The 26,185-nt window shown below is 41.6% G+C and overlaps 1 protein-coding gene across 4 annotated transcripts; it reads left to right on the top strand.

Annotated features, from left to right (window-relative positions):
• Positions 1–8,506: 8,506 nt before the first annotated feature.
• Positions 8,507–24,785, top strand: LOC128096861 (cytochrome P450 4A12). Of its 4 annotated transcripts, none has more exons than XM_052716940.1 (13): positions 8,507–8,695; positions 9,491–9,502; positions 10,415–10,547; positions 11,160–11,204; positions 11,648–11,775; positions 18,600–18,724; positions 19,082–19,236; positions 19,658–19,764; positions 19,859–20,049; positions 20,150–20,283; positions 21,162–21,226; positions 21,374–21,450; positions 24,245–24,785. In XM_052716940.1, exons 1-13 carry the CDS (start codon positions 8,507–8,509, stop codon positions 24,411–24,413), a joined length of 1,530 nt encoding a protein of 509 aa, XP_052572900.1. In that variant the 3' UTR covers positions 24,414–24,785. The 4 variants fall into 4 exon arrangements, with proteins under 4 accessions (XP_052572900.1, XP_052572899.1, XP_052572902.1 ...); XM_052716939.1 differs by lacking the exon at positions 9,491–9,502 and adding an exon at positions 9,368–9,382; XM_052716942.1 differs by lacking the exon at positions 9,491–9,502 and having other exon boundaries at positions 10,406–10,547; positions 19,178–19,236.
• The last annotated feature ends 1,400 nt before the right edge of the window (positions 24,786–26,185 follow it).

Genomic DNA, 26,185 nt, shown 5'->3' with positions numbered 1-26,185 from the left:
TTGTTCAGTCACTAAGGGTAACAGAGAATATGTGCCATTCTTATTTCTATCCCTTGACTTCTGGACCCAGCATGCCTGGTTGTGGGGAAAATAGTGGTATACTAGATGTTGATTTTTATTTTTTTAATTTTTCGTACAATATATTTTGATTATTCAATTTCTAAATACATTAAGCTCCAAAGAACATTGCCCTAACTCTGCAAGATATTACCTCCAGCTAGTACTATATATAAAAATGTTGAAAGTTATTTCTTTGGTTCTTGGACTCACAGCTGAAGTGGATATACTCAATAATCAGCAAAGGAGAAAAACTCAATGGATTTTAAAGGACTAATGTTGGCAGTCATAGGAGCTTCCCCGGTACTCAGTTCAAGTTCAAGCTTCATTGCTTCCCAGTCATGTTTCTCACTTTGATAGAAGACACCCTGCAAGTCCAGGAGGTTAATTAATATTATACTTAAGACATTGGTAGGACAGGTTGTCTCATCTCAGCACTTGGAAGAAAACAGTTGGATGACCTTGAATTCCAAGCCAGCTTGGACCACATAGTGAGCTAAACACATACACACACACACACACACACACACACACACACACACACACACACACACACACACAGAGAGAGAGAGAGAGAGAGAGAGAGAGAGAGAGAGAGAGAGAGAGAGAGCACATGAAAGTAGAAGAGGGACTCTGGGAAAAGAAAGAGGATTGTCACAGAATGGGGAACACAACACAAGATAATGAATGACAAATGTGGTTAAAGCACGATATATCTGAAGTCAAATGTCACGTGAAGCTTATCACTTGTATAATGAATATGTACTAGTAAAAAGTTTTAAAATCCAACCAAACAAATAAAAACAATACAAAAATGAGCTAACATGATGAAGCTGTGGGTTTAGGTGTTTGTTTGTTCTATCAGCCCCACGGTGACAGGAAAAGGAGGTTCCTCTCAAGGCTTCCAGGTCATGTATGTGTGAATTCTATTTGTGATTTCTTTAATTTTATTTTATGTGCTTTGGTGTAAGGGTGTCGGATCCCGTGGAACTGGAGTTACAGACAGTTGTGAACTGCCATGTGAGTGCTGGGAATCTGGGTCCTCTGGAAGAGCAGCCGGTGCTCTTCACTGCTGAGCCATCCATCTCTCCAGCCCTGAGAATTCCAGTTTTGAATCTCTGTTCTTATCTTTTTGCTTTCCCCCACTTTATCTAGTTATGAGGAAGCAGCCTTATTGGGCTAAGTATTCTAAGGTATCAAACACAGGCCATCTAGAAGCTTAGGAGTTTCCATTTTTAAAGTTACTGGATTAGTAGCACCCAACTGATGTTATTCTGTTGATCTCTATTGCCACCTCATGCCGTGGATGACCTTCCAACATCAAATATGGCAAGGGAGGGCTGGGAGGGGAGGCATGCCTTCTCTAGATGCACTGGAGAAAGAAGTAATTTACATTCTTTGATGAGTGGGGTGGGGACTTTGCTGTGGATATTGCTCTGTATAAATAAAATGCTGATTGGCCAGTAGCCAGGCAGGAAGTATAGGCGGGACAAACAGAGAAGAGAATTCTGGGAACAGGAAGATTGAGTCAGGAGATGCTACCAGCCGCCGCTGCCGCCATGAGTACCAACATGTAAGATACTGGTAAGCTATGAGCCATGTGGCAAGGTATAGATTTATAGAAATGGGTTAATTTAAGACGTAAGAACTAGATAGCTAGAAGCCTGAGCCATTAGTCCAAACAGTTTAAATAATATAAGAGTCTGTGTGTTTATTTTATAAATGGGCTGCGGGACTGCTGGGGCTTGGTGGGAGCTGGAGAGAAACTCTCCAGCTACTGGATTTGGTCATCTATTCTCACAATTTGGACATAAATCCTGGTTTCTTTCCCACATATTCCTTGAGCCCTTTTCTGAGGAAGCCCCATTCTCTTCTGGGGATACATAACTTCCCCTCACCTCCACTATCCTGGCTCCCTAATTTGCTGGGGAGAACCAATTCTAGAAAATCAGGAACCAATGTAAAAAGTCATGGTTAAGATTGTTACACCAAAATCATTCCTTCTACCATATCTATATTGGTAAGAGTTTCAATAGACAATAAGACCAGGTCAATAACTGACCATTCAGGATAGAAAATAACCCAACCCTCCTAGCCTGCCAGTCAGGCTCTTTACCACCATGGTCTTGAACCCTTTCCTACAAGGAAGCCCCACCTTCTCCTGGAAGTGCTTAACCCAATAGCTGTGTATAGCTTGGGCATAGATGCTGAGGAAGCCATAAACTGCCCATACAGGAATGACTAGGCATAGGGAAACCTTGCCCAGGCTCTCACTACTGAATCTGAATTCATAACAGAAAGCCAGGAAACTCAGGAGCCCCCTGTCACGAGAAAGATTCCATGACTCTGATTAAGGAGGATAGAAGATCCTCAAGCCTTGCTTCCTTCTCTTATACCTTTAAACAAGTTTTGGACCAGTGCCCCAAAGCTGCTGTTCCAAGGCTCCATTGCTTTCTTCTCACACCTCAGTAAGCTTGACAACCCCACCTGGCAACCTGCCTCTACTTGACACCTGCCAACAGCCCTCTCTCGGCACTGCAGCCAGAGAGCACTTCCTTGTCACCATGAAAAGTCTTTCATAACACGGGTAGTTCCTGCTTATTGTATTACAGGCACACAGATACACATGCACACACACACACACACCTCAAGTGTCTTCTTCTGTGATACCTGCTCAGTTGGGGCTTTCTTATAGACAGCTCAGGGCAATGAAAGAAACATGATTTGTCCTTTCATTTCTTGGAGAAGAGAGAAAATAGACAATTAGACAACTAAAAGTAATAATCACAGTCAGCAAATGGGTGCTGGAAAGGACAAAAGCACTAGGAAAGCATCCAACAGGTACGAGGGTACCTGCTCAGATTCCAACAAGTCCTGTGTCCCAATGTGTGGCGTCATCGGCAGTAGGGTCTTACCTTTGAGTTCTGGGAAGTAACCAAGGGTAATGCAATACCCTGCATTGTTTTGGGAGTCCTCAGACTCTCCTGACCGACAACTCAAAGGGAGGCTTCCCATAGCCAGCCCTAGGGTTTTTGTCAGGTGGTCATTGGCTCCTGGAGGAATGTCATTTCCCTGTTTAGCATAACTCTATACTCACCCCCACATATATGTACACACACACACACACACACACACACACACACACACACACACACGCACATGATGTATTTCTATGCAAGACACTGGATCAATATATTTCCCTGTGGTTTTCTCTGGAATCCTTAGTGCCATTTATTTCTTTGTCCCTCTCTCTTTCATTGTTCCCCCACCCCTCCTCAGTTAAAGTGCCCCCCCATTTTCTCCCCTTGCCTTTCAGAGCGCCTGTGACCTACTATCCCCCTCTCTAGAGCTCCTTATTCCACCTCCCCTATAGTCCCTTTCCACTTTCTTGGCTCTGAGCATAATTCAGATTTTATACCCAAATCTGAAGATCAGAGCTAGTAGCAACAAAGGAGAGAACATACCAGATGGGTATAGTGGTGCACACCTTTAATGCCAGCACTTGGGAGGCAGAAGCTGGCTGAGTTTGAGGACAGCCTCATCTGCAGAGTGAGTTCCATATCAACCAGAGTTATATAGTAAGACCTTGTCTCAAAAAAAAAAAAACCAAACAAACAAAAAACAAAACAAAAAGGTGCTCTTTGATTTCATTGTGTAACTGATCATTTTCTTTTAAAATGTCCATTTTATTCATGTTATCTGCCTATACTTGTACAATATGTATTCTATTGTGGCTTCAGGAGAAAAATCAATATGTTTAGTGGTTCCAAAATTCAGAAATATTAATATGCATAGATCTTTCTCTTCTCATATTTTTCTTTAAAAAGGCACATAAGCTTCTTTGACATTAATTAAGCTGTTAAATTTCTCATAGGCATTTCTGCCAATGTTATTAGTAATTTCATAGGTACGTAATTATATTAAGTTTTCTCTCAATGTAGTTTTTACCAGGGACTTGTTCATTTTGGAAAAATAAAAATCAAAAGGTAACTGAAAAATAAGAGGTTTGGGCTGGAGAGATGGCTCAGAGGTTAAGAGCACCAGTTGCTCTTCCAGTAGGGCCCGAGTTCAATTCCTAGCAACCACATGGTGGCTCACAACCATCTGTAATGAGATCTGGTGGCCTCTTCTGGCCTGTAGACATACATGCAGGCAGAACACTGTATGCATAATACATAGATAATTCTTTAAAACATAATAAGAGGTTTATCTGAGATATTTGGCCTTTGGAGAGATATAAATATAAGTGAGTGATATAAAATTGCACTGGTATCAAATTCAATTTTACCAAACTCAGAAATCAAGAACATACTGATGCAATCTACCCACAGGAAAAATCCTCTTCAAGCTACTGCCCTGGGAACAGACTGACCTTACCTTTACCTTTGGCAAATAAAACAAACCAAGAAGCATGTAGGAATAAAAACATTTATTTACCCTCAAACTGTAGCATCTGACACTGGACTCAGACGTAACCAGTCTCAAGCTCTATGCATTTCATTTCTCTAATTCTCCAAATTAGTCAGTATTTATTAGTCAGAACAGAAGGCACAGGCCTCTACACCATTCTCAGAAAACATGAGGACATATGATGCTTAGTTACAATTTTAATAATATGTAAGTTTGTAGTCTACACACAATTCTACACTCTGCTTTATTATTATTTTTTTATTTTATGTGTAGAGATGTTTTGCTGGCCTGTGTGTCCAAGCACCCCATGTGTATAGTGCTGATGGAGTCCAGAAGAGAGCATCAAATCCCACAGAACTGCAGTTACAGATGGTAGTGAGCTGCCATGTGGGTGCTGGGAGTTGAACTCAGGTCCTCTGAAAGAGTAGCCAGTGTTCTTAACCACTGAGCCATCTCTCCCCGCTACACTCTGTTTTTATTATTTTGTTTTAAGTTTTTCTAAAATCCTCCAGAATTCTCCATGAACATCATGTTCACTGGCTGTGCACATTTAGTCACACAGCTTGCCATACGTCTTCTCACAGAAGCTTTTCTGAATAGTAAGAGCTACATTTGTGCCAATATATAGAGTAGATAATGTGCCATGTCTTCTTGCCACTTGAAACACCAGAACAAAACAAAAACAAAACAAAATACCCAAAAAAACTATAACTGTCATAGAATGATCCTGTTATAATCAGAGCTGCTACATGGACTGGTTGCTTAGCCTAGTCCTCACTTTCTCCACATTAATAGTTAACATTAGATTTTTTGGGTTTTTTTGGAGCTGAGGATCGAACCCAGGGCCTTAAGCTTGCTAGGCAAGCACTTTACCACTGAGCTAAATCCCCAACCCTCTAGATTTTGTTTTGACCCATAGTGCCTGGCTGCAAATCTTACCAGCTGAATGATGTTGTGGAACATTACTTTAACTAGGCAAAGATATGTTACATTTGTTTATTTTGCATTTGTTTAACCAGGAAAATATGTGTTACATTTGTTTAATTATGTAAAGATGTGTTATATTTGTATTTAGCTTGCCTACCTAAGGCACCTGATTGGTCTAATAAAAAGCGGAATGGCCAATAGCTAGACAGTAGAGGGATAGGCAGGGCTGATGGGCAGAGAGAATAAATAGGAGGAGGAATCTAGGCTCAAGAAGAGAGATGGGGAGAGAGAGAGAGAATGAAGGAGAATGAGGGAGAGAGAGAGACAGAGAGACAGAGCGAAACAGAGAGACAGAGAGAGAGAGACTCACAGGGCCACCCAGACACAGAGTAGGACATACAGAATGAAAGAAAGGTAAAAAGAAGCCTGAGGCAAAACATAGATGAAGAGAAACAGGTTAAATTAAGTTGTAAGAACTAGTGGGACAAACATAATATAAGCCTAAGCATCCAAAACTAATAAGAAGTCCCTGTGTCATGATTTTGGAGCTGGTTGGTGGCCCAAAAGAAAGCCTGCTACAGAGTAATCCTTGGCTTTCTACTTTAGATTGAGATGTTTACATTTTTTAATGTTGTTTTATAGGGTAGTTAGGAGAGAAAACTAGCAAAAGCTGATCATTTCAGGCCCTCCGAATGGGTGAGACAGTTGATTGGCTTGATCTGTTTGGGAGGCATCCAGGCAGTGGGACCAGATCTTGTGCTCATTGCATGAGTTGGCTGTTTGAAACCTGGGGCCTATGCAGGATTGTTTGGCTCGGCCTGGGAGGAGGGTACTAGACCTACCTGGACTGAGTCTACCAGGTTGACCTCAGTCTGTGGGGAAGGCTTTGCCCTGGAGGAGATGGGAATGGGGGGGGGCGTTGGGGGGAAGATGAGGGGGACGGGAGGGGGGAGAACAAGGGAATCCGTGACCGATATGTAGAACTGAATTGTATTGCAAAATAAATTAAAATAAATTAAAAAAAAAAAAAAGCTGATCATTACTTTGAACAAAGTATGTGCAGTTCATGTTAGCCATTATGAGCCTGAGATCAAAGAACTCAAGATGGAAAATGACCTCGGAATCAGGGAGTGTTGGGTGGATTAAGGTATACATAGATGCATGGGTTCTAACAGAGCTCAGGGAAGAAGGAAGACAACTATCAAATACAGGGCAATGAAGGATGTGTGTTAGGAAATGGATTTGGGTGTGTGAAGAAGCAGGCTAAGTTGCAGTCTCAGGAGAGATGGCTTCTATAGAATTCTTACTGAAATATCTTTTGCTTTTGAACTTTCCTTGTTGACCTTAGAAAATCATGAAAAAGTGAGAGCGAAGGTCCTGAATATAAACATATTTTCATTCCATGCTCTGCCCGACTTCATTGGTGACTGTCCCTTTACCTGGGTGATTTCCTGTCTCCTTTAGCTCTATTCTGTTTCAGTTTTTCCCTTCTGTGGTAGACATTTGTGGTGATATTTTATTTGTGCTTTAATAAATAAAGCTTGCCTGGAGATCAGAGGATAAAGCCAGCCACAACACAGAAGTCATGCAATGTTAGCACATGCCTTTAATCCTATCACTTGGCAAGCAGGATCTCTGTGTGTTCAAGGCCACACTGTAAACAAAGTCAGGTGTGGTGGCACACGCCTTAAATTTCAAAAGCAGTTAACCACGGAGGTCTGGAGGTCTGTACAGATAGACAAGAAGTAACAGAGCTGGGTAGGAAGAGGAAGTAATATAGCTGAACAGAGAGAGCAAGTCAAATGGCAGAACAGCAAGGCATATAGACGTGGGTAGACAGGAAGTAACTTTCATTTGGAAGCTGCAGAGTTGGTGAGGTAAGGTTGACTGGTGGCTTTCCCTATTTCCCTGATCTCTCTAAGGCTTTCACCTCTGTATTTGGCTCTGTGTTTTTTATTTAATAAGACCATTTAGAAATTCATCTACATTTGTGATGGTTTTAATGAGAAATGCTCCCCTTAGGTTCAGGTTTTGTACTTGGTGGTGCAGTTTGGGGAGGTGGTGAAGCCCTGCTGGGAAAATCCATCATTAGTTGTGACCTTTGAGAATTCAGAGCTTCACCCCTTCCAATTCTCTCTTTCTGCTTTCTGCTTGTAGTTGAAGATATGAGTTCTCAGCTTCTTGCTCTAGCCACCATGCCTCCATGCCATGATGGATACATACCCCCCAGGAACCATTAAGTCCAAATGGATCCTCTTTCTATAAGTTGCCTTGATCACTTTGTTTCATCATAACAACAGGAGAGTAACTAACACAACACTTCTTCCTCCAATACAACGTTATCAAATTTTATTGCACCAATACTGCTTTCTGCCATCAATCACAAGACTGTGAGTTTAATAAATATTTGTGAAATTTGTTTAATGATGAAAAAACAGTGTACCTTATTAGATATCTAGAAAGGGATTATGATCTCACATTGTAAATGATGACATTGAGCTCAGAGATGTTAAATTGCTGACTGCATGTGTAATGAGGTTGACCTGGGTCTTCACCTTCCTGAATCTAAGTTCAATACACTGTTCACCAACACAGTCACTGTGGGTCATAACTGGATGGTGAATGTAACAAGATCAGGGGAATATTTCAGAGGAGGCTGGCACAGACAGCTCTGATAGCCAGTAGGAAACCCTATAGCATGCTTGCAATGACTTTTCCCCATGTAACCCCTCAATTTACCTCCTTGTCATAATTTTTTTCCATTCCTAAAATCTTGGAAATAAAACAAACAGCCACTTCTAATGAGCTTTTGCTAAACTAAACCTTGAACTCCTTGAAGTCAGCTTTCACCTGCTCTGTTTGTGGCTCTTTCACAAATATTTGTGAGCTATGTGGATAAAATGACATTTAACCACTGTCACCTGAGATGCCTTTCATTTCACTGTTTTCCAAAGTAGGTTGTTCACGTTGATCAACTCTGGTCTTGAAATCAAGCTCTGCTCACACCCATTTCCCTCCCATAAGTAGGTGGGGCAGTCTTCCCGGGGCTGGAAGACACAAGAGTGTTCAGTGAAAGTGAGGGACAGTCAGTTGATCCAGAAGCTGTTGTATCATGAGTGTCTCTGCTCTGAGCCCCACCAGATTCCCAGGAAGCATCTCTGGCTTCCTCCAAGTAGCCTCTGTGCTCAGCCTGCTCCTGCTGCTCTTCAAGGCAGTCCAGTGTTACCTGCACAGGCGATGGCTACTCAGAGCCACCCAGCAGTTTCCATTCCCACCTTCTCACTGGTTCTTTGGGCACAAGGTATGAAGGGAAGGGAAAGGTGGGTGGGAGAGCAGGGAGGATGGTGTCTCAGAGACTGGCCATCAGATGTACAGAACAGAGCTTGCTATAAAACAAGCACAGGTCCTTCATGGGCCACTCTGCTCAAGATGGGACACACATCAAGTTGGGCTCACTTCAGCAACAGGGGCTCCCTGCTCAAAAGAGCCTGGTTTTATTGCTTTGCTGCACACTCCTTCCTCATGCAGATCTATCATCTGTTCTGAGAGTCCTGGACTTGGGAGGTTGTGGTTGGTCCTACCTAAGCCTTTTCCTTTCCAGGCTGAGTAACTTCTGTAACTAGAGTTAGAACTGAGATTATGGGGCTAGCTTCTGGGGAGTGCAGCTTCATCTAACTACAGCATCTGGTTCAGATTAAGGGAGAGAGCAAAGGTCTAAAAGATAGCACTAAAAGGCAATCAAGCTGGGTTCCAATCCCAGGTTCTGTTGTAACCTCACCTGTTATCAGAAAGCTGTACTTCGGCCAGGCGTGGTGCACACCTTTAATCCCAGCACTGGGGAAGAAGAGGCAGGCGGATCTCTGTGAGTTCGAGGCCAGCTTGGACTACAGAGTGAGTTCCAGGAAAGGCGCAAAGCTACACAGAGAAACCCTGTCTCAAAAAACAAAACAAAGAAACAAAACAAACAAAAAAGCTGGACTTCTTGGTGGTTCCTTGCCCCCGTTCCTCTTCATCCTCAGCTCCTAGCACAGAGCTTGTCTGAGAACATGGCTATTGGTGTGGTAGAATCTGTCCTGTGCATAGTAACAACAGGCAGGAATCTCAGGGGGTGCCAAGTGTGCTAAAGGGACTCACTTTGCTATTGGGCGAAGCAACTGATCATGTAAGCTTACCTAAGACTGAAAGAGCTGCCTGGATAAATGATATCTAGGTTTAAATCCTAAGGGTCAGGAAAGTTGTTTTGCAGATGTGAAGGTCATTGCTAGAGATGTTCTATTAGTCAAAGTCCATTTATTTATGGGCTTTCCTCCTGCATACCCTGTAGTGTGTGTTCCATGCTGCTAAGCACACTGTACCTCAGAGACCAACCAAGGGCCTGGCACAAGTCTTCCAGAAAGGAGATTAAAAAAAAAAAAGCAGTTCAGGGGCTGGGGAGAGCCTCTCTCACCTCTAGGGGAACGGTCGCAGAACTAGGCAAAAGGTTGCAGGGAGAGTCTTGTGACAAGGGTTACATATTGACCACATTTAAGAGGCGACAGAGTATGTGAAATAAGGGCTAGAACTGAGGTTACAGGGTTAGCTTCTGGGAAGTACAGCTTCAGCTAACAGGACAACAGCATCTGGCTCAGATCAAGGGAGAGCGCAAAGGTCTAAAAGACAGCACTAAAAGGCAATCGAACTGGGTTGCAATTCCAGGTTCTGTTGAATTGTCCTCACCATGTCCCTGAGGTTGTTCTGCCCTTTATTTAAGACCAAGAACTAAAACAAGAGATGATTTCTTTTTATTTTACTCTTGAGGTTTTGTTAGTTAGTTCATTTTTTTTTTGTTTTTTGTTTGTTTGTGTTTTGACAATATCTTGCAAGCTATCCCAGGCTGGTCTGGAACTCACTGTGTAGCCTATATTGACTGTATACCAACCAGAGATCCTCTGGCTGCAGCCTTCCACGTGTTGTATTGAGATTACAAACACAAGTCATCACATGTGGCACAAAATATTTCTATTGATATCAGATCCCCAAGGACCAGGAGCTTCAAGATATTCTAACACGGATAAAGAATTTCCCAAGTGCCTGTCCACAGTGGCTCTGGGGGACCAAGCTGCGCTTCCAAGTGTATGACCCTGACTACATGAAGGTGATTCTGGGAAGATCAGGTGAGGGTGAAACTCCATCACCACCATAGATCTTCCATTCTGGGTTTATATCTGGGCCTATGAAGTTACAGGAATAAATGACAATTTAGTTACTAATGCTTAAACAGTACCTTTCATTTTTCCTGGTTACAACCTTGTGTATGGTCAGCAATTCTTACTTAATACTGTCTTGGTACTTAGCACAGCAACATTAAAATAGTAGTATGAGTTCAATTTATTTATTTTTTGAACTGTTATAAATAAAAATAAATTTCATATCTATAGCTACTTGGGTTTGAATCTTCTAATTGCTCTATTCTGTATCGTGGATGACTAAGCTACTAGAAACTGCAGTTAAACACAAGGTTGTCTTATTCCTTGCGGTTGGGGATATAATAATCTCTGTTTCTCAGTAACTCGCTATTCTAATCCCAGAGATGTTTAGCTTCTGATATAGGGAGGTTGCCTCCCTAAGCCAAACTGTCAAGAAGGGAATGGCAGACAGCGGGAGGTAGCATGAGGCACTGCCAACAGACAGTTATCAAGACTTCATGGTTCTCTCTAGTCTCATCTGCAGCCATTTCAGACTGCTTCATCTTTCTTTGTTTCTAACTAACGCTTCATTTTTTTCAGACCCCAAAGGTCATCATGCCTACAAACTTCTAGCTCCTTGGATTGGTATGTATAGCCATATTAAAAACCAACTGTGGTCACTCTCCACTTGGGTTTGCTAAGAATTCTATCAACTCATTGAGAACAATGGGAGATGAGTCATTACCTTCAAGATATATCCTTTACTTGTAATTTCGTTTCTCTTCTAACCAGACATTAACCTCTTCCTTGTGTTTCCATATCTCCTATTTACCAACATTCGTAGTCTGACGTATATGTCCTTCTTTATCTTTCTCTCACTGTTTAAAATCTTTGTCTTGTAGCTATCATGATCACATTGTAAGTACCAGGCCAACTGGGGAAAACACATTACTGAAAAGTACTAGTCTTTTTCCATCCTTATTTGTCTTCCTGTTCCTCCAAGATCTCCAATGTTTGTCTCTCCAAATTGCCCCTAGTCTTCTAATACCATTGCTCATACACTCATTTACACAACCATCTCTGTCCAGGGTATGGTTTGCTTCTGTTGAATGGAGAGAGATGGTTCCAGCACCGACGAATGTTAACCCCAGCTTTCCACTATGATATCCTGAAGCCTTATGTGAGAATCATGGCAGATTCTGTTCATATAATGCTGGTGAGTCTTCTCTCTGTGTGCCTCTCCTGCATCTCTTTCACTCTCATGTCCACACACCCACTCATAGCACATACTCAGATTCTGCTCTTTAACATAGAAACCATCAGACACAGTCATATGGAATAACACTCAATTCATTATGTAAAATAGGTTCCTCAAAAGTCAATGCCACCGAGAGGATCCAGATTCGGGGAGGAGAGAAGAGGAGAGGAAAGGAGAGGAGAGGAGAGGAGGCCACATTCCCACAGCTAAACTAGATGTACCATCATACCCCATATGACTCTAAATTTCTGACTTCATAGTGCTCATTGAACTTTTGATGAATGAAAAAGAGTTTAGATCAAGATGATCCCCATTAGGAACACATGTGTAGGCCCATGGGCTTTCTTTTCCTTGACTATTTTATTACCATATTTGAGTTTCCATTAGTTCTTTCAAATTTCATTCATCTGTCAGAAAAATGAAGGGTTCCCTGGGGTCCTCTTCATCAAATGAAAGGTTGTAACTGATTCACAAAATTCAAAGTGAAGATATGTTTAATCTTATAATTTTCCTCTGAGAAGTAGGTATTAGACTATAAATATTTTTCACACTTAGTTTTCTAAAAGATGTCTATATTAGCTATTTCTGTTGTTGATGAGATTAAAGACCTGAGAAGAAGCTGTCAAAGAGAGAGAGGGTTTATTTTGGCTCACACTTCAGAGAATACAGTTCATTGTGGTGGAGAAAGAATGAATAGTTGTTTCATGATCCCAATCAGAAACAGAGAAAGAGGAATACCAACTCTTCCTTGACTTTCTCCTTTGTCCCCTTTCTATTTAGTCTAAAATCCTAACCCATGGAATGGTGATGTTCTCATTCATGGAAGTTCTTACCTTAATTCAATTCTACAAATGCCTACACAGAGACACTCAAAAGTATGCCTCAATGATGTCCTTGGTCTGTCTGTATTTTTTCTTTCTTTCTTTCTTTCTTTCTTTCTTTCTTTCTTTCTTTCTTTCTTTCTTTCTTTTTTCTTTCTTGGGGGGGGACCGAAAATGTATTTACTTATTTTTATTATATTTTTATTATTTAAAGCAATTTAAAATTTAAATATATTTTAATCATTTTCTTCCTATCCCCTAAGTCCTTCCAGATCCTATCCACCTCCCACCCACCCAACTTCAAATTATTTCTCTAAAATCAAACAAAAACCTAATACAACAACAACAACAACAAAAACCAAAACCAAGAAAACAAAATAAAACATTACCCAAAAAGAAAAAAAAATCAAACTGTAACCAAATAAAAGCACACACACACAAAACTGTGGAGTCTATTATATGTTGGTCACATGAGACCTGTTCTGGAGTGGTTGATATACCCAGTATCAATCCATTGGAGAAAACTGATTTTCCCTCTCCCAGAAGGTATAAATGACAGTTGTTAACCTTTACCCTAGTGGCTATGTTTTCATTCATTCATTCATTCATTTAAAAAATACAACAAAATAAAATATGATAAGCTAAAACAAAAAGTGTCACACAGAAGGTGAACAAAACAAACCAACAGAAGAAAGGGGACCCAAGAGAAGGCACAAGAATCAGAGACCCACTCATTCACACACTCAGGAATCTCATAAAAACATTTTACTGGAAGCCATACTAAATAATCAGAGGATCTGGTGCAGACCCAAGCAGTCCCAGTGCATGCTGCTTCAGTGTCTGTGAGTTCATATTAGCTCTGCTCATGCTGATGTAGAGGGCCTTTTTTGTTGATGTACTCCATCCCATCTGGCTCTTACACTTTTTCTGCTTCTTCTTCTGTGGGGTGTCCTGAGCTCTGAGGAGAGGGATTTTATGGAGAAATTCTATTTAAAGGTAAGTTTCAACGTTTCTCATTCTGCATAATGTCTGGCTATAGGTCTCTGTATTTGTTCCCATCTGCTGATGGAGAAAGCTGCTCTAAAAGTGGCTGAACAAGGCACTCATCTATGAGTGTAATAGAATATCATGAGAAGTCATTTTATCACTAAGGACTATCCAGTCTCAGGTTCTTGGTCACTCAAGAAGGTGTTGAGTATGGCTTCTGTCTAGTGGAATAGGCCTTAAGTCAAATAAGACATTGTTTGTTTATGCCCACAACCTTTGTGCCACCATTGCCCTAGCATATCTTGCAGGCACTATATCATTGTAGATAAAAAGTTTGTGACTGTCTTGTGTCTTGGTGTTTATGTTTCTCTTTTGATAACATGTGGAGTATTTTCCTCTACCAAAGATGCTGGAATATAGGGATGAAGTCTCTATGAAGGCATCAGCTCTACATCTCTGTGTTCAATGAGTTGTGTAGGTATTGTCTTTAACAATGGGGCCTTGCTGTCAGTTTGTAGAGAGCAAACTACAGTCTTGGCAATAGACCAGGTTGTTTGGGGGTCCCTGTGGGCCCCTTTGGCCAGCAGCTTAGATGTAACCAACCTCAGTACTGAAAGCTTGGTTTGGTGGCAAGAGATGGCCAGTTGGGACTCAGTCTCTCTCATTTTTTGGCAATTTCATTTAGATCACCTTAATATACATATATGGAATTTTCTGCTGTATTAGGTTTCCATACTACTCTTCAAATGTCCCTCAATTTTAGTTATCTCTCCTTGTATTTCCTCCTACAACCCTCTCTTCTCTATCCCTCCCCACTTAATCCTCCCATTCCAGCCCCACCCCCTTTACTCATATTTATTTATTCTATTTCTCTTTCCTAACAAGATCTAGTTCCCTTTAGTCTGTTACTCTATACCTATCCTCTATGGTTCTATGGATTGTAGCTTGATTATTATTGACTTTATAGCTAATATACTCATATAAGAGAATATATGCCACATTTGTCTTTCTGAGTCTTGAATACCTCACTCAGGATGATTTTTTTTCTAATTCAATCCATTTGCCTGATTTTAGTGGAATTGCTTTGGCTTTCTCTCCAGTTGATGTTGGCCATGGGTTTGCTGTAAACAGCATTTATTATGTTGAAGTATGTCCCTTGTGTCCCTAATCTCTCCAGAACTTTTATCATGAAGGGATGTTGGATTTTGTCAAAGACCTTTCCTGAATCTAATGAGATGATCATGTGGTTTTTGCCTTTCAGTCTGTTTATATGGTGAATTATATTTATTGATTTTCATTTATTGAATAATCCCTGCATCTCTGAGATGAAGTTTACTTGATCATTGTGCATGATCTTTTTTATGTGTTCTTGGATTAAGTTTGCAAGTATTTTATTGTGTATTTTTGCATCTACGTTCATAAGGGAAACTGGTCTGTAATTCTATTTCCTTGTTGTGTCTTTATGTGGTTTGGGTACAAGGATAAATAACTGTGACTTTGTAAAATAAATTGGGCAATGTTCCTTCTGTTTCTACTTTGTGGAATAATTTGAGTAGTATTGGGATTAACTGTTTTGAAAGTCTGTCATAATTCTGTGCTAAAACTAAGTGGGCTTAGGATTTTTTTTTTGGTTGGGAGACTTGTAATGACAGCTTCTAATTCACTAGGGGCTATAGTTCTGTTTAAATTGCTTATCTGACCTTGATTTAACTTTGATAAGTAGTATGTATTGAGAAAATTATCCATTTCTTTTAGATTTTTCCAATCTGGTGGAGTATATGTTTTTAAAGTATATTCTTATTCTTTGGACCTTCTCAGTGTCTGTTGCTATGTCCCCCTTTTCATTTCTAATTTTGTTAATTTGCATCTTCTCTTTCTGTCTTTTGTTAATTTGGATAAGAGTTTGTCAGTCTTATTGATTTTCTCAAAGAACCACCTGGTTTTTTTCCTTGATTCTTTTCATTTTTTCTTTGTTTCCATTTTATTGATTTAAGCCCTAAGTTTGATTATTTCTTGCTGCCTACTCCTTTTGAGTATGATTTATTGTCTTTGTTCTAGAGCTTTCCAGTGTGTTGTTAAGTTACTAGTATGAGATCTCTCCAGTTTTTTATGTAGGCACTTAGTACTGTGAACTTGCCTCTTAGAACAACTTTCACCATGTCCCATGAATTTGGGTATATTTTGTGTTCATTTTCATTCAATTCTAGAAAGTCTTTGCTTTCTTTCTCAATTTCTGTCTTGACACACCTTTCAGTAGAAAATTGTTCAGTTTCTTTGAGTGTGTAAGCTTTCTGTTGTTTCTGTTGTTAATATCCAGCTTTAACCTATGGTGGTCAGATAGGATACAGGGTGCTGTTTAGATTTTCTTGTATCTGTTGGGACTTGCTTTGTATCTGAATATGGTCAACTTTGGAGAAAGTTCCAGGAGCTGCTGAGATGAAGGTCTATTCTTTTGTGTTTGGGTGAAATGTTCTGTAAATATCTGTTAGATCCATTTGGTTTATATCATCAGTTAGTTTTGGAATTTTTCTGTTTGGTTTTTGTCTGGATGTCCATTGGTGAGAGTCAGGTATTGAACTCTCTTACTATCAATATGTAAGGGTCACTATGTGATTTAAACTATAGTAGGGTTTCTTTTGCACACTTGAGTACCCTTGTGTTTGGGACATAGATGTTAACAATCGCAATGTCACCTTGGTGGACTTTTTTCTCTGATGACTTTGTAGTGTCCTTCCCTATTACTTCTGATTAGTTTTGGTTTGAAATTTATTTGTCAGATATTAAAATGGCTGCACCAGCTTGTTTCTTAGATGTATTTGCTTGGAATATCTTTTTCCAACCCTTTACCCTGAGATGATGTCTTTCCTTGATGTTAAAGTTTGTTTCTTGGATGCAGCAGAAGTATGGATCCTGTTTTTGCATCATTCTGTTAGTCCTTTTATTGAGGAATTGAGACAGTGATGTTGAGCAATATCAATGACCTATGCTTTTTTTTTTTTTTTTATTCCTGTTACTTCGTTGCTGCTCCTGCTGGTGGTGGTGGTGGTGTGGGTGGCTGTGTCTGTCTGTTTCTCCTGTTTTGATTTTGCTGGTCTGTGATTATTTATTCCCTGTGGGTTTTTTTTTTTATGTAGTTAACCTCTTTAGTTTGGAGTTTACCTTCTAGCACCTTCTGTAAGGCGGGATTTGCAGAAAGATATTGCTTAAATTTGTTTTTTTTTATCATGGAATGTCTTATTTTCTCCATCTGTGGTGATTGAAAGTTTTGCTAGACATAGTATTCTGGGCTGGCATTCTTGGTCTCTTAGAGTCTGCAGCACACCTGTCCAGGCTCTTCTGGGTTTTAGAGTCTCCATTGAGAAGTCTGCCTCTGTATGTTACTTGGTCTTCCCTTTAATAAGCTTTAATAATCTTTCTTCGTTCGGTATGTTTACTGTTTTGATTATTATGTACTGAGGGGGCTTTCTTTTCCAGTCCAGCCTATTTGATGTTATGTATGTTTCTTGAACCTTGATAGGCATCTCACTTTTTAGGATAGAGAATTTTTCTCTATGATTTTTGTTGAAAATATTGTCTATGACTTTGACCAACATTTTTCTCCTTCCTCTATTCCTATTATTCTTAGATTTGATCTTTTTGTAGTGTCCCAGATTTCCTGGATATTTTGTGCCAAAGAATTTTTAGATTTAACATTTTCTTTGAACTGATGTATCCATTTCTTCTATTGTATCTTCGGTGCCTAAGATTCTTTCTTCTACCTTTTGTATTTCATTGGTGAATGTAGAACCTCCCTGGTTCCTGTTCAAGTTCCTAAACTTTTCATTCCCATACTTCTCTCAGTTTAGGTTTTCTGTAGTAATTCTATTTCCATTTTTGGGACTTGATTTATTTTGTACATTTCCTCCCATTGTTCATTTGTGTTTTCATAGATTTCTTTAAGGGATTTATTTGTTTCCTTTTAAGGAATCAAATCATATTCATAAAGGCTGTTTTAAGGTCTTTTACTTGTGCTTCAACTATATTGGAATATTCAAGGCCTGCTGTGATAGGGCTGCTGGGCTCTAGTGAGACATATTGTCCTGGCTGTTTTTGTTGACTGTGTTTTTACTCTGGTGTCTAGGCTTCTGGGATTGGGAAGATTATAATTCTAGGTGCTATTATCTGGTCTTGGTTTTGTTGAGTAGGTGTTTTGTTCCTTAGTTTCTGTTTCCTCTGTGGTTCTTAGGAGTGTGTGGTGGCTGTGTTTTGCCTGTAGGAAAATCTTCTGGGTCCTGATAGGTGTGGGCACTGGAGGTTCCAGGTAAAATTGGTTTCTGGGTATTGGGACTTAGGAATGGTGATGAGCTGGGGATTATGGAGGGGTTTCACAAGAGGGGGTGGGAAGCAGGTGTTCCACCAGGATCTGCTTAGTTAGTCCCCTGGGAATGGGGGCATAGAGTGAGGAGAGGCCACAGCAGTATGTCTACTTAAGAGTTGGGCATGACACTAGGTGATTGGACTTGGAGGAATAGAGGAAGGGGCAAAGATCTGCAGCTAGCCCAATTGCTTCCCTGGTTAGAGTAGCTAGTGGGTTCCTGGGTAGTACCTGCTGGGGTTGGGGGCTAGGATAAAGCTGGAGTTGGGAAGGGAGTTTAGGAGTGGAAGAGCTATGGGATCCCCTGGAGATGGAGGCAGGGAAGAAGGAAGGCTCCAGGAGATGTTCTGTTGCAGAGCTGGGGGATTAATTTGGAGGAGCAGAAGGAAAGTAAAAGTCCACAATTAGCCTACCTGCTTCCTTAGCTGGAATATCCTGTGAGTTACCAGGGAGTCCCCTTGGTGTTTCTTAATCCAACCAAGCTGACAATGGAAATCAGCCATCACATCATCTGGTACAGAGAGTCAGAAAAATGGTATCTGGAGTGCAGGAAATGAGTCTGGTCTAGTCAGCACCAGCCTTCTTGGAGAGTTGGGGTCAGGTCTCTACTTCCATTACAGGATAAATGGGAACAGACTGTTGGCCAGGATTCCACCCTGGAGATCTTTCAACACATCTCCTTGATGACCTTGGACACCATCATGAAGTGTGCCTTCAGCCATGAAGGCAGTGTCCAGCTGGATAGGTGAGTAATATCCCTGAAATATAGGGTCTTTGGTCTTGCCAACTAGTGTGGCCTTACCCAAGAAGCAGATGGAACAGCTTAGATACTAACAACCACAAAACACAAGATCTTCCCTTATACAGTAAGAAATTAGGCCAACCTCTAACTCTAGATCAGACACCACCATGCCTCAGATGCACCATGGATTCCTAGAAAGATGGAAGCCTGAATGGCCATGCTATCTTCTGAAGACATGGTGGTTACAAGAGTATAAGACAGAAACAACATGAGTTCTAGTGTTACCTCTATCCAAATTAAGGGAATTACCACTCTGTCTCTGGGTCATATCTCCTTATTGTCACTATGTTGTGTTCACAGAAAATACCAGTCCTACATCCAAGCAGTTGAGGATCTGAACCATCTCATTTTTTCCCGTGTGAGGAACATGTTTCACCAGAATGACACCATCTACAGTGTGTCCTCTAATGGCCGCCAGGCCAACAATGCCTACCGACTTACCCATGATCACACAGGTTCTGTTTCTTTCTTTTCTCTCCCCTCTTTTACCAGGCTCAGTCTAAAGAGGCTAGCCATGATATCTGAGGCAGGTCCAGGTTCTTTCATCCTGAAGGATGTGAGATGAATTCATGTTGGGTACTTTCCTAGTACAAGGAAGCTAAGACGTAGGGTGCTGGATGGCATGCAGTGGTTACCTGGGGTATCACATTGGTGGTATTAAATGAAATCCATCCCATTAGCATTGAAAAATATCCTCAGCTGTTCTCCCAAGGGGCAGCCTGATCTCTATCAGATGTACTAGACTCTCACACCTTACCCAACCCTTGACCATATTTATCCTGACCTCTAGAGGGAATAGAGTTTGAGAAAGAGGGTACATGGGCCTCTTGGGAGCTCTGCTCTTATCTCTGCCTGGTAACTGCTGTCCTTGGATAGACCAAGTGATCAAATTGAGGAAGGCTCAGCTTCAGGATGAGGGAGAGCTGGAGAAGATTAAGAAGAAAAGGCGATTGGATTTCCTGGACATCCTCCTGTTTGCCAGAGTGAGTGTGTGAAACCTGATCAAAGGCTTGAGACTTAACCTAGAATCACAGATTGAGGAACAAACATTGCTCTCTCATCTGTGGCCTTTTCCAGATGGAAAATGGAAGCAGCTTCTCTGACAAGGACCTTCGTGCTGAGGTAGATACGTTCATGTTTGAAGGCCATGACACCACAGCCAGTGCTGTCTCCTGGATCTTCTATGCTTTGGCCACACAACCTGAACATCAGAAGAGATGCAGGGAGGAGGTACAGAGTCTTCTAGGAGATGGAACTTCCATCACCTGGTGAGTGGGAGTTCAGGATAGAAGAGATTCCTGCCTTCTGGTAATGGGGAGCTCCTGGTCATCCCAGCTCTGTATGACTTTTAGATTGGCCTCATTTCAGGGACCACCTGTACCAGATGCCCTACACTACCATGTGCATCAAGGAGGCCTTGAGGCTCTACCCACCTGTACCGAGTGTGAGCAGAGATCTCAGCACACCTGTCACCTTCCCGGATGGACGCTCTTTGCCCAAAGGTATGGGCTTCGCAGATCAACTCAGCCAGGCAAAGAAGAATGAAAATTCCATGTTTCTTTAGGAGTTCTGAACTAGTGAAGTCTCTAATGACTATCCCATTCCTTATCAGTAGTGATGAAGGGATTTTTTACTTTAAGTTAGAATGTAGTGTGTGAATTGCTTTACATACAGTTAGAATTCAGCAAAATCTCAGTAAATAAAAATCAACCTCTATAATGAATTTCAGCCTTTAGGCATTAGTTGTTAAATTATTACTTGATTCAAAAGAGAATTAGGTAAGTCCTGGGAAGATGCATTTTTTTCTATGGGTGCAGGCAAAGGAGAAAGTTCAGGGACTCACAAGTCATGGATAAAATGTGTTCCACTGTCTGAGGATACCTCAAGTTGATGGAAGAGTTTAACTGATCATCAGATCTTAGTCCCATATCATGGTAGAAAAATACCCACTGGATCACATCATTGGGTGTGATTTCCCCTTCTGCCACACTGAAGCTGTGTAAACAAGAAAAGATAATCAGTCTTGCTGAGACTGCAGAATCTCATCTGACAAATGGGGATACAATAGTGTGTTTTGGAAGTTGCTTGTGAATGTTGAGTGTGGCAAAAGGCTCGTGGAAGACATTTGATGAAAGAGAGTTATCACTTCACTCAATATAATAGTGATTCTCAAATGCTTCCTTGTTCTCACACCTAGGTTCATTGGTTTTGGCAACTAGCCTGTGCACAGTACTTGGCCTGGCCCACCCTATTTCCTATAACAAAACGATGATTTCCAGCACGTGTGCCATTTGCATATACATGTTCTCCACTGAATAAGGGAGCAAGTGCCCTACCCCACCGGCATAACCAGTCTCTCTTTGTCCTACTCATTCCACAGGTATCACAGTCATGCTCTCCTTTTACGGCCTTCATCACAACCCATCTGTGTGGCCAAACCCAGAGGTAAAAGGGGCAATGGGAGAAGGTCAGGGGAAGGTGTCTCAGGATCAATACCTACTCCTACTCTCGCTTCTGGACATTTGGCTCCCTTATGAGTTGAAAGCAGAAGTTTGACTCCTGCCTGACCTGGTCCCGGTATTTTCCCTGCAGGTGTTTGACCCTTCTCGATTTGCAACCGAGTCGGCCCGACACAGTCACTCATTCCTGCCCTTCTCAGGAGGACCAAGGTGAGGTGCCCACTGTGTGGAATGAGTAGAGAAAAGGGTAGTCTCTGGGTATATATCTAGTCTTTGTGATTCCCTAGGTTCCTACATGATGTCGTCAGGTGTTTGTGGGTGGGATACATTTTCTGTGCCCTACAGAGATGGTATTTAAGGAGGCAACATAGGTTTTTGGCAGACTACTTTTCCCAAAAGTCATATAAATTTGTGTCAGTGTGTGTATCAAACTTCACTGTTTGTTGACATTTTCACCATTTCTAAAATATGAATCTTCATACTTAGGTTCTCCTATGTAAACTGACACTCAGGCATTTTTTCCTCATCTGTCAGATCTCTTTTTTTTTTTTTTTTTGGTTTTTCGAGACAGGGTTTCTCTGTGTAGCTTTTGCGCCTTTCCTGGGACTCACTTGGTAGCCCAGGCTGGCCTCGAACTCACAGAGATCCGCCGGCCTCTGCCTCCCGAGTGCTGGGATTAAAGGCGTGCGCCACCACCGCCCGGCTCTGTCAGATCTCTTAAAGGATGAATATATGTCCCCATCATTCTCCACCCATTCCAACACTTCTGTTTAATTCCCCAATCAGTCACAACAATGAGTATAAAAAGAATTTCATGTTTTTAGAATTACATTGAAGCCATGTTTGGAAAAGTACAGAGCCCACTGTGGTAGGATGGACACCAATGAATCTTCTACACAGTTTTGATTTCTAACTCAACAAAATTTTCACTGCATAGGATTTGGCACAGAGAAAAATAACTTGAATAAATGCTTTTGTGTGTAAATTTAGCTAATTTAAAAAATAAAATGCATCAGAATATACAAAAGGTGAATATTTTAAAGTAGTAGCTGAGCAACCTGATACTCCCCTATCTGTTAATGACCTCATCATTGATCCCTAAGAAGAACTGTTCACCCCTAGGTAAACTCATTCTAGATAAACAATATGCTTACAGGCTGTTCTGTGAAAATTGATTCAGCGTGGCAGAGGTCACAACAATGAGTATCAAAAGATTTTCATGTTTTTAGAACTTCACTGAAGCCATGTTTGGAAAAGTACAGAGCCCACTGTGGTAGGATGGACACCAATGAATCTTCTCCTCCACAGTTTTGATTTCTAACCCAACACTAACAAACATTCCTGAAATAGCTGTTGAGTTTAAAAGTTATAGTCCAGAGAGCTGCTGCAACAATAGCTAAAGACTGGAGGACTAATCCTATTGTGGAATGTGGACTGCCCGGCAAGTAATGAAGAAAAGGAAGGCTTTTCTGTGTCCACAATTCTGTGACCTCTGCCACGCTGAATCAATTTTCACAGAACAGCTTGTAAGCATATTGTTTAGCTAGAATGAGTTTACCTAGGGGGGAACAGTTCCTCTTAGGGATCAATGATGAGGTCATTAACAGATAGGGGAGTATCAGGTTGCTCAACTACTGTTTAAAATATTCACCTTTTGTATATTCTAATGCATTTTATTTTTTAAATTAGCTAAATTTACACACAAAAACATTTATTCAAGTTATTTTTCTCTGTGCCAAGTCCTATGTTGTGACAGAAACATGGAGACATAGGGTTCTGCCTCTGCTTCATCAACAAGAACAGAAAGCTGGTCTACAGAATCAGCCACCGCTGTGTGAAATAGACATTTCTTTCTTCTTTGATACTTTCATTTCCTCACTGAGAAGTTAATAGAATGATCCACATTCCTGGCACTGTCCTAGGCCCTGGACTATGCTGTGACCTTGGTGCCTAGTGTCCAAGAAAGGAAGAGCCACGCAGAAGGATAAGGGCTAGCTGCTCATTGTTCTGAGCCTTGAGCATGTGGAAACAGAGAGAGAGAGAGAGAGAGAGAGAGAGAGAGAGAGAGAGAGATTCTCCTTGGCCTCTACAACATTTGCTGAGACAGAAAGTAAGGGCCGGGCAGGTAAGAGTTGAGGAGACAGCCACTCACAGGAATGTGGCTGCATCTGAGACATCTAGACATTATGCTACCAGATTGAAAGGATGGGAGGGTCAATATGAAAAGAAGGGATTGGGGGACCAGTGAAGTCTCGGACAGGAAACTGAGGGCAGCACACAGGGAAGGACATCCCTGGGATAGAATTAGAGAGCATAGACTGAGAAGGAGCAGGAGCCTGACCACTGAGTGGGAGGCAGGTAGGCAGGAGCTTGAGGCTCCCCAACCTGGTATGTTCTCCAGGAACTTCTCCAACAGCATCCAACTCCATGTTAGGATTATAGAGACTTTTCCCCTGAACAGTAATTCCCAAAAGTGTGATCCATCCCTCCCCATGTTGCCTTGTTCAATGGAATCCACACTGGGGATATCAGAAATTCTTAATGAAGGAGTCAACTAGCCAAAGACTAGCTGATTCCTTGCCTCTCAAAGCAGGATTAGAGTCAGTCTCAGAAAAGAGGGCTATTTGTGGAAGATTAAGACAGCAAGAATTGCGGGCAGTGGTGGCGCACACCTTTAAGCCCAACACTCGGGAGGCAGAGCCAGGTGGATCTCTGTGAGTTCGAGGCTAGCCTAGTCTACAGAGCGAGATCCAGGACAGCCACCAAAACTACATAGAGAAACCCTGTCTCAAAAAAAAAAAAAAAAAGGAAAAACAATAAGACAGCAAGAATCAGGGACCAGGGCAGAGGCATACATATGTGGCCTGTAAGGAAGGGGGTCAGGCTGAATCCCATGAAAGAGTGTCCTGAATGCCTAGTTCTATGCTAGGGCCAAAAGGACAATGGCTGCACAGCTCAGAACAGAACCTGAGGCCACTAATTTTACTATCCTTTTCTGACCCAGGAACTGCATTGGGAAACAGTTTGCCATGAGTGAGCTGAAGGTGGCAGTCGCCCTGACCCTTCTCCGCTTTGAGCTGCTGCCAGATCCCAACAGGATTCCAGTCCCCATACCAAGACTGGTGTTAAAGTCCAAGAATGGGATTCATCTATGTCTCAAAAAGCTCCAGTAATCTTCTCAGGACAAAGACAGCTCCAATGGCATTTTGCCTTCCATTTTGTCTTCCTGTCACTCACTCTTGTCCCTAGCCCACCTGCTCACATCCCTTTCTTTCTTTCCTCCTTGTTTATTCCCTTCTGAGTGCTTCCTGTCTCCATGTCTGTCAGTATTTCTCTCTCATCTTCTTCCAGGACCCCCACCTACCTTAATGCATGTCTGACCTTCCACCTACTAATCTCCATGACTTCCACACCACCTGCTCTTCTGGGTCTTTCTTTCTTTTCTGCTGCTTGTGTACCCTTGAATGAGCTTTATACTGATGCCATAAATGATTACAACAGAAGTGTGTGCTCTTATGGTTCTAAATATCAGACATTTTACATGATTTTGCTGGGATCAAGCTAAGATTTTCAGTGCCATGCTAGGCCCTTTGTTATTGCTATGCCTCTTCTTTTTCCTTTTCCATAATCTAGAGCTGCATTCCTCAGTTTCAAGAGTCCTCCTAAGGGTTAAAATCCAATACCATTTTAAAGTATATTTAAAGACACTTCTGTCTCCAGATCATCTCTCCATCTTTCCAATGTGTATGCTCATTTTATGCATTCCATACCATACTGGCCATGTTCATAGTTCTACCAAGATTAGGACACGCATGTCAGAAGATCCATTGTTCAACCAACCTAACACAGTCCCTCATCTATCCATCTAAATCTCTCCTTCAAAGTCTCCCTCTACCAGCTTATTTTTAAAGCAAGCTTCACTATCTTTTTTCCTCCCTGCAATAAAGTTCACAAGATGGCATGTTGTTCCTATGCTTTTTGAAGGAGAGGGAAGGAAAGAAAGAGATTGGGGAGGGGGAGATTTTAGGAGGTGACAGGTCCTTTTTGGGACCAGGGAAGGAGGTGGCATCTGCTCTCTGGTATTATGAATTCCTTCCAGACTGTCAAGATGGATCTCAAATGCTCCAGGAGGCCTCACTTATGTGACATCTGATACCTACACTTGCTCAACTGTAAGGTTCTCATGTGGACAATGGGCTTAGACAATGGGCTCTTGTCTGTGGGCTCAGAGGAAGAAACACACCTCTTGTGAAAAAAATAATCAGGTCTCCAGGCTATTAAAGGATTAATATCACTCACTAATCAGGCCTCTAGTCTATTCAAGGATTAACATCCCTCACGTTTGATTCCTCAGAGGAGTACCAAGTCAGAGCCTGATTTGACCTGAGCAAGAAAGGTTTCAGGTTTGGTCAGTCATGTGAGCCTTGGGAACCTTGTTCTTCACAATACTAAAACAGTGTAGCTTAACCATGCCATCTGCCAACTTGCCTCACATTAGTGTTTGGAAGTTCTTCAGCAGGCTTAATGAATGAACAGCTGCCCCATGAGGGGTGAAAGGAGCTTAAAAGGGAAAAAAGGCCTTGCTAGTGGGAGATCTCAAGCAAGTCCTTGTAGCTGAAGGTTTTCTGTGTCCCACCTGGCCCATGGTCAGGACAAATCTCTCCCGCTTACATTCCCCAAGTAAACACACAGGCTTATATTAATTAAAACTGTATGGCCATGGCTCAAGCCTTTTGCTAGCTAGCTTTTATATCTTAAATTAGCCCATAACTATTGATCTATATATCGCCATATGTTCCATGGCTTTACCTGCGTCCCATTACATGTTGCTCCTTTTGTGGCTCACTGGCATCTCCCCTGCCTTCTTCCTGTCTCTCTCTTGGATTTCCCACCTGCCTCTAAGCTGCCTTGCCATAGGCCAAATGGCTCTATTTATCAACCAATC

This window comes from Peromyscus californicus, unplaced genomic scaffold (genome assembly GCF_007827085.1).
Source record: "Peromyscus californicus insignis strain IS unplaced genomic scaffold, ASM782708v3 Scaffold_5__1_contigs__length_169319896, whole genome shotgun sequence".
NCBI lineage: Eukaryota > Metazoa > Chordata > Mammalia > Rodentia > Cricetidae > Peromyscus > Peromyscus californicus.
Note: the sequence above shows the minus strand (reverse complement) of the source record. Positions and strands in the feature narration are given on the sequence as shown.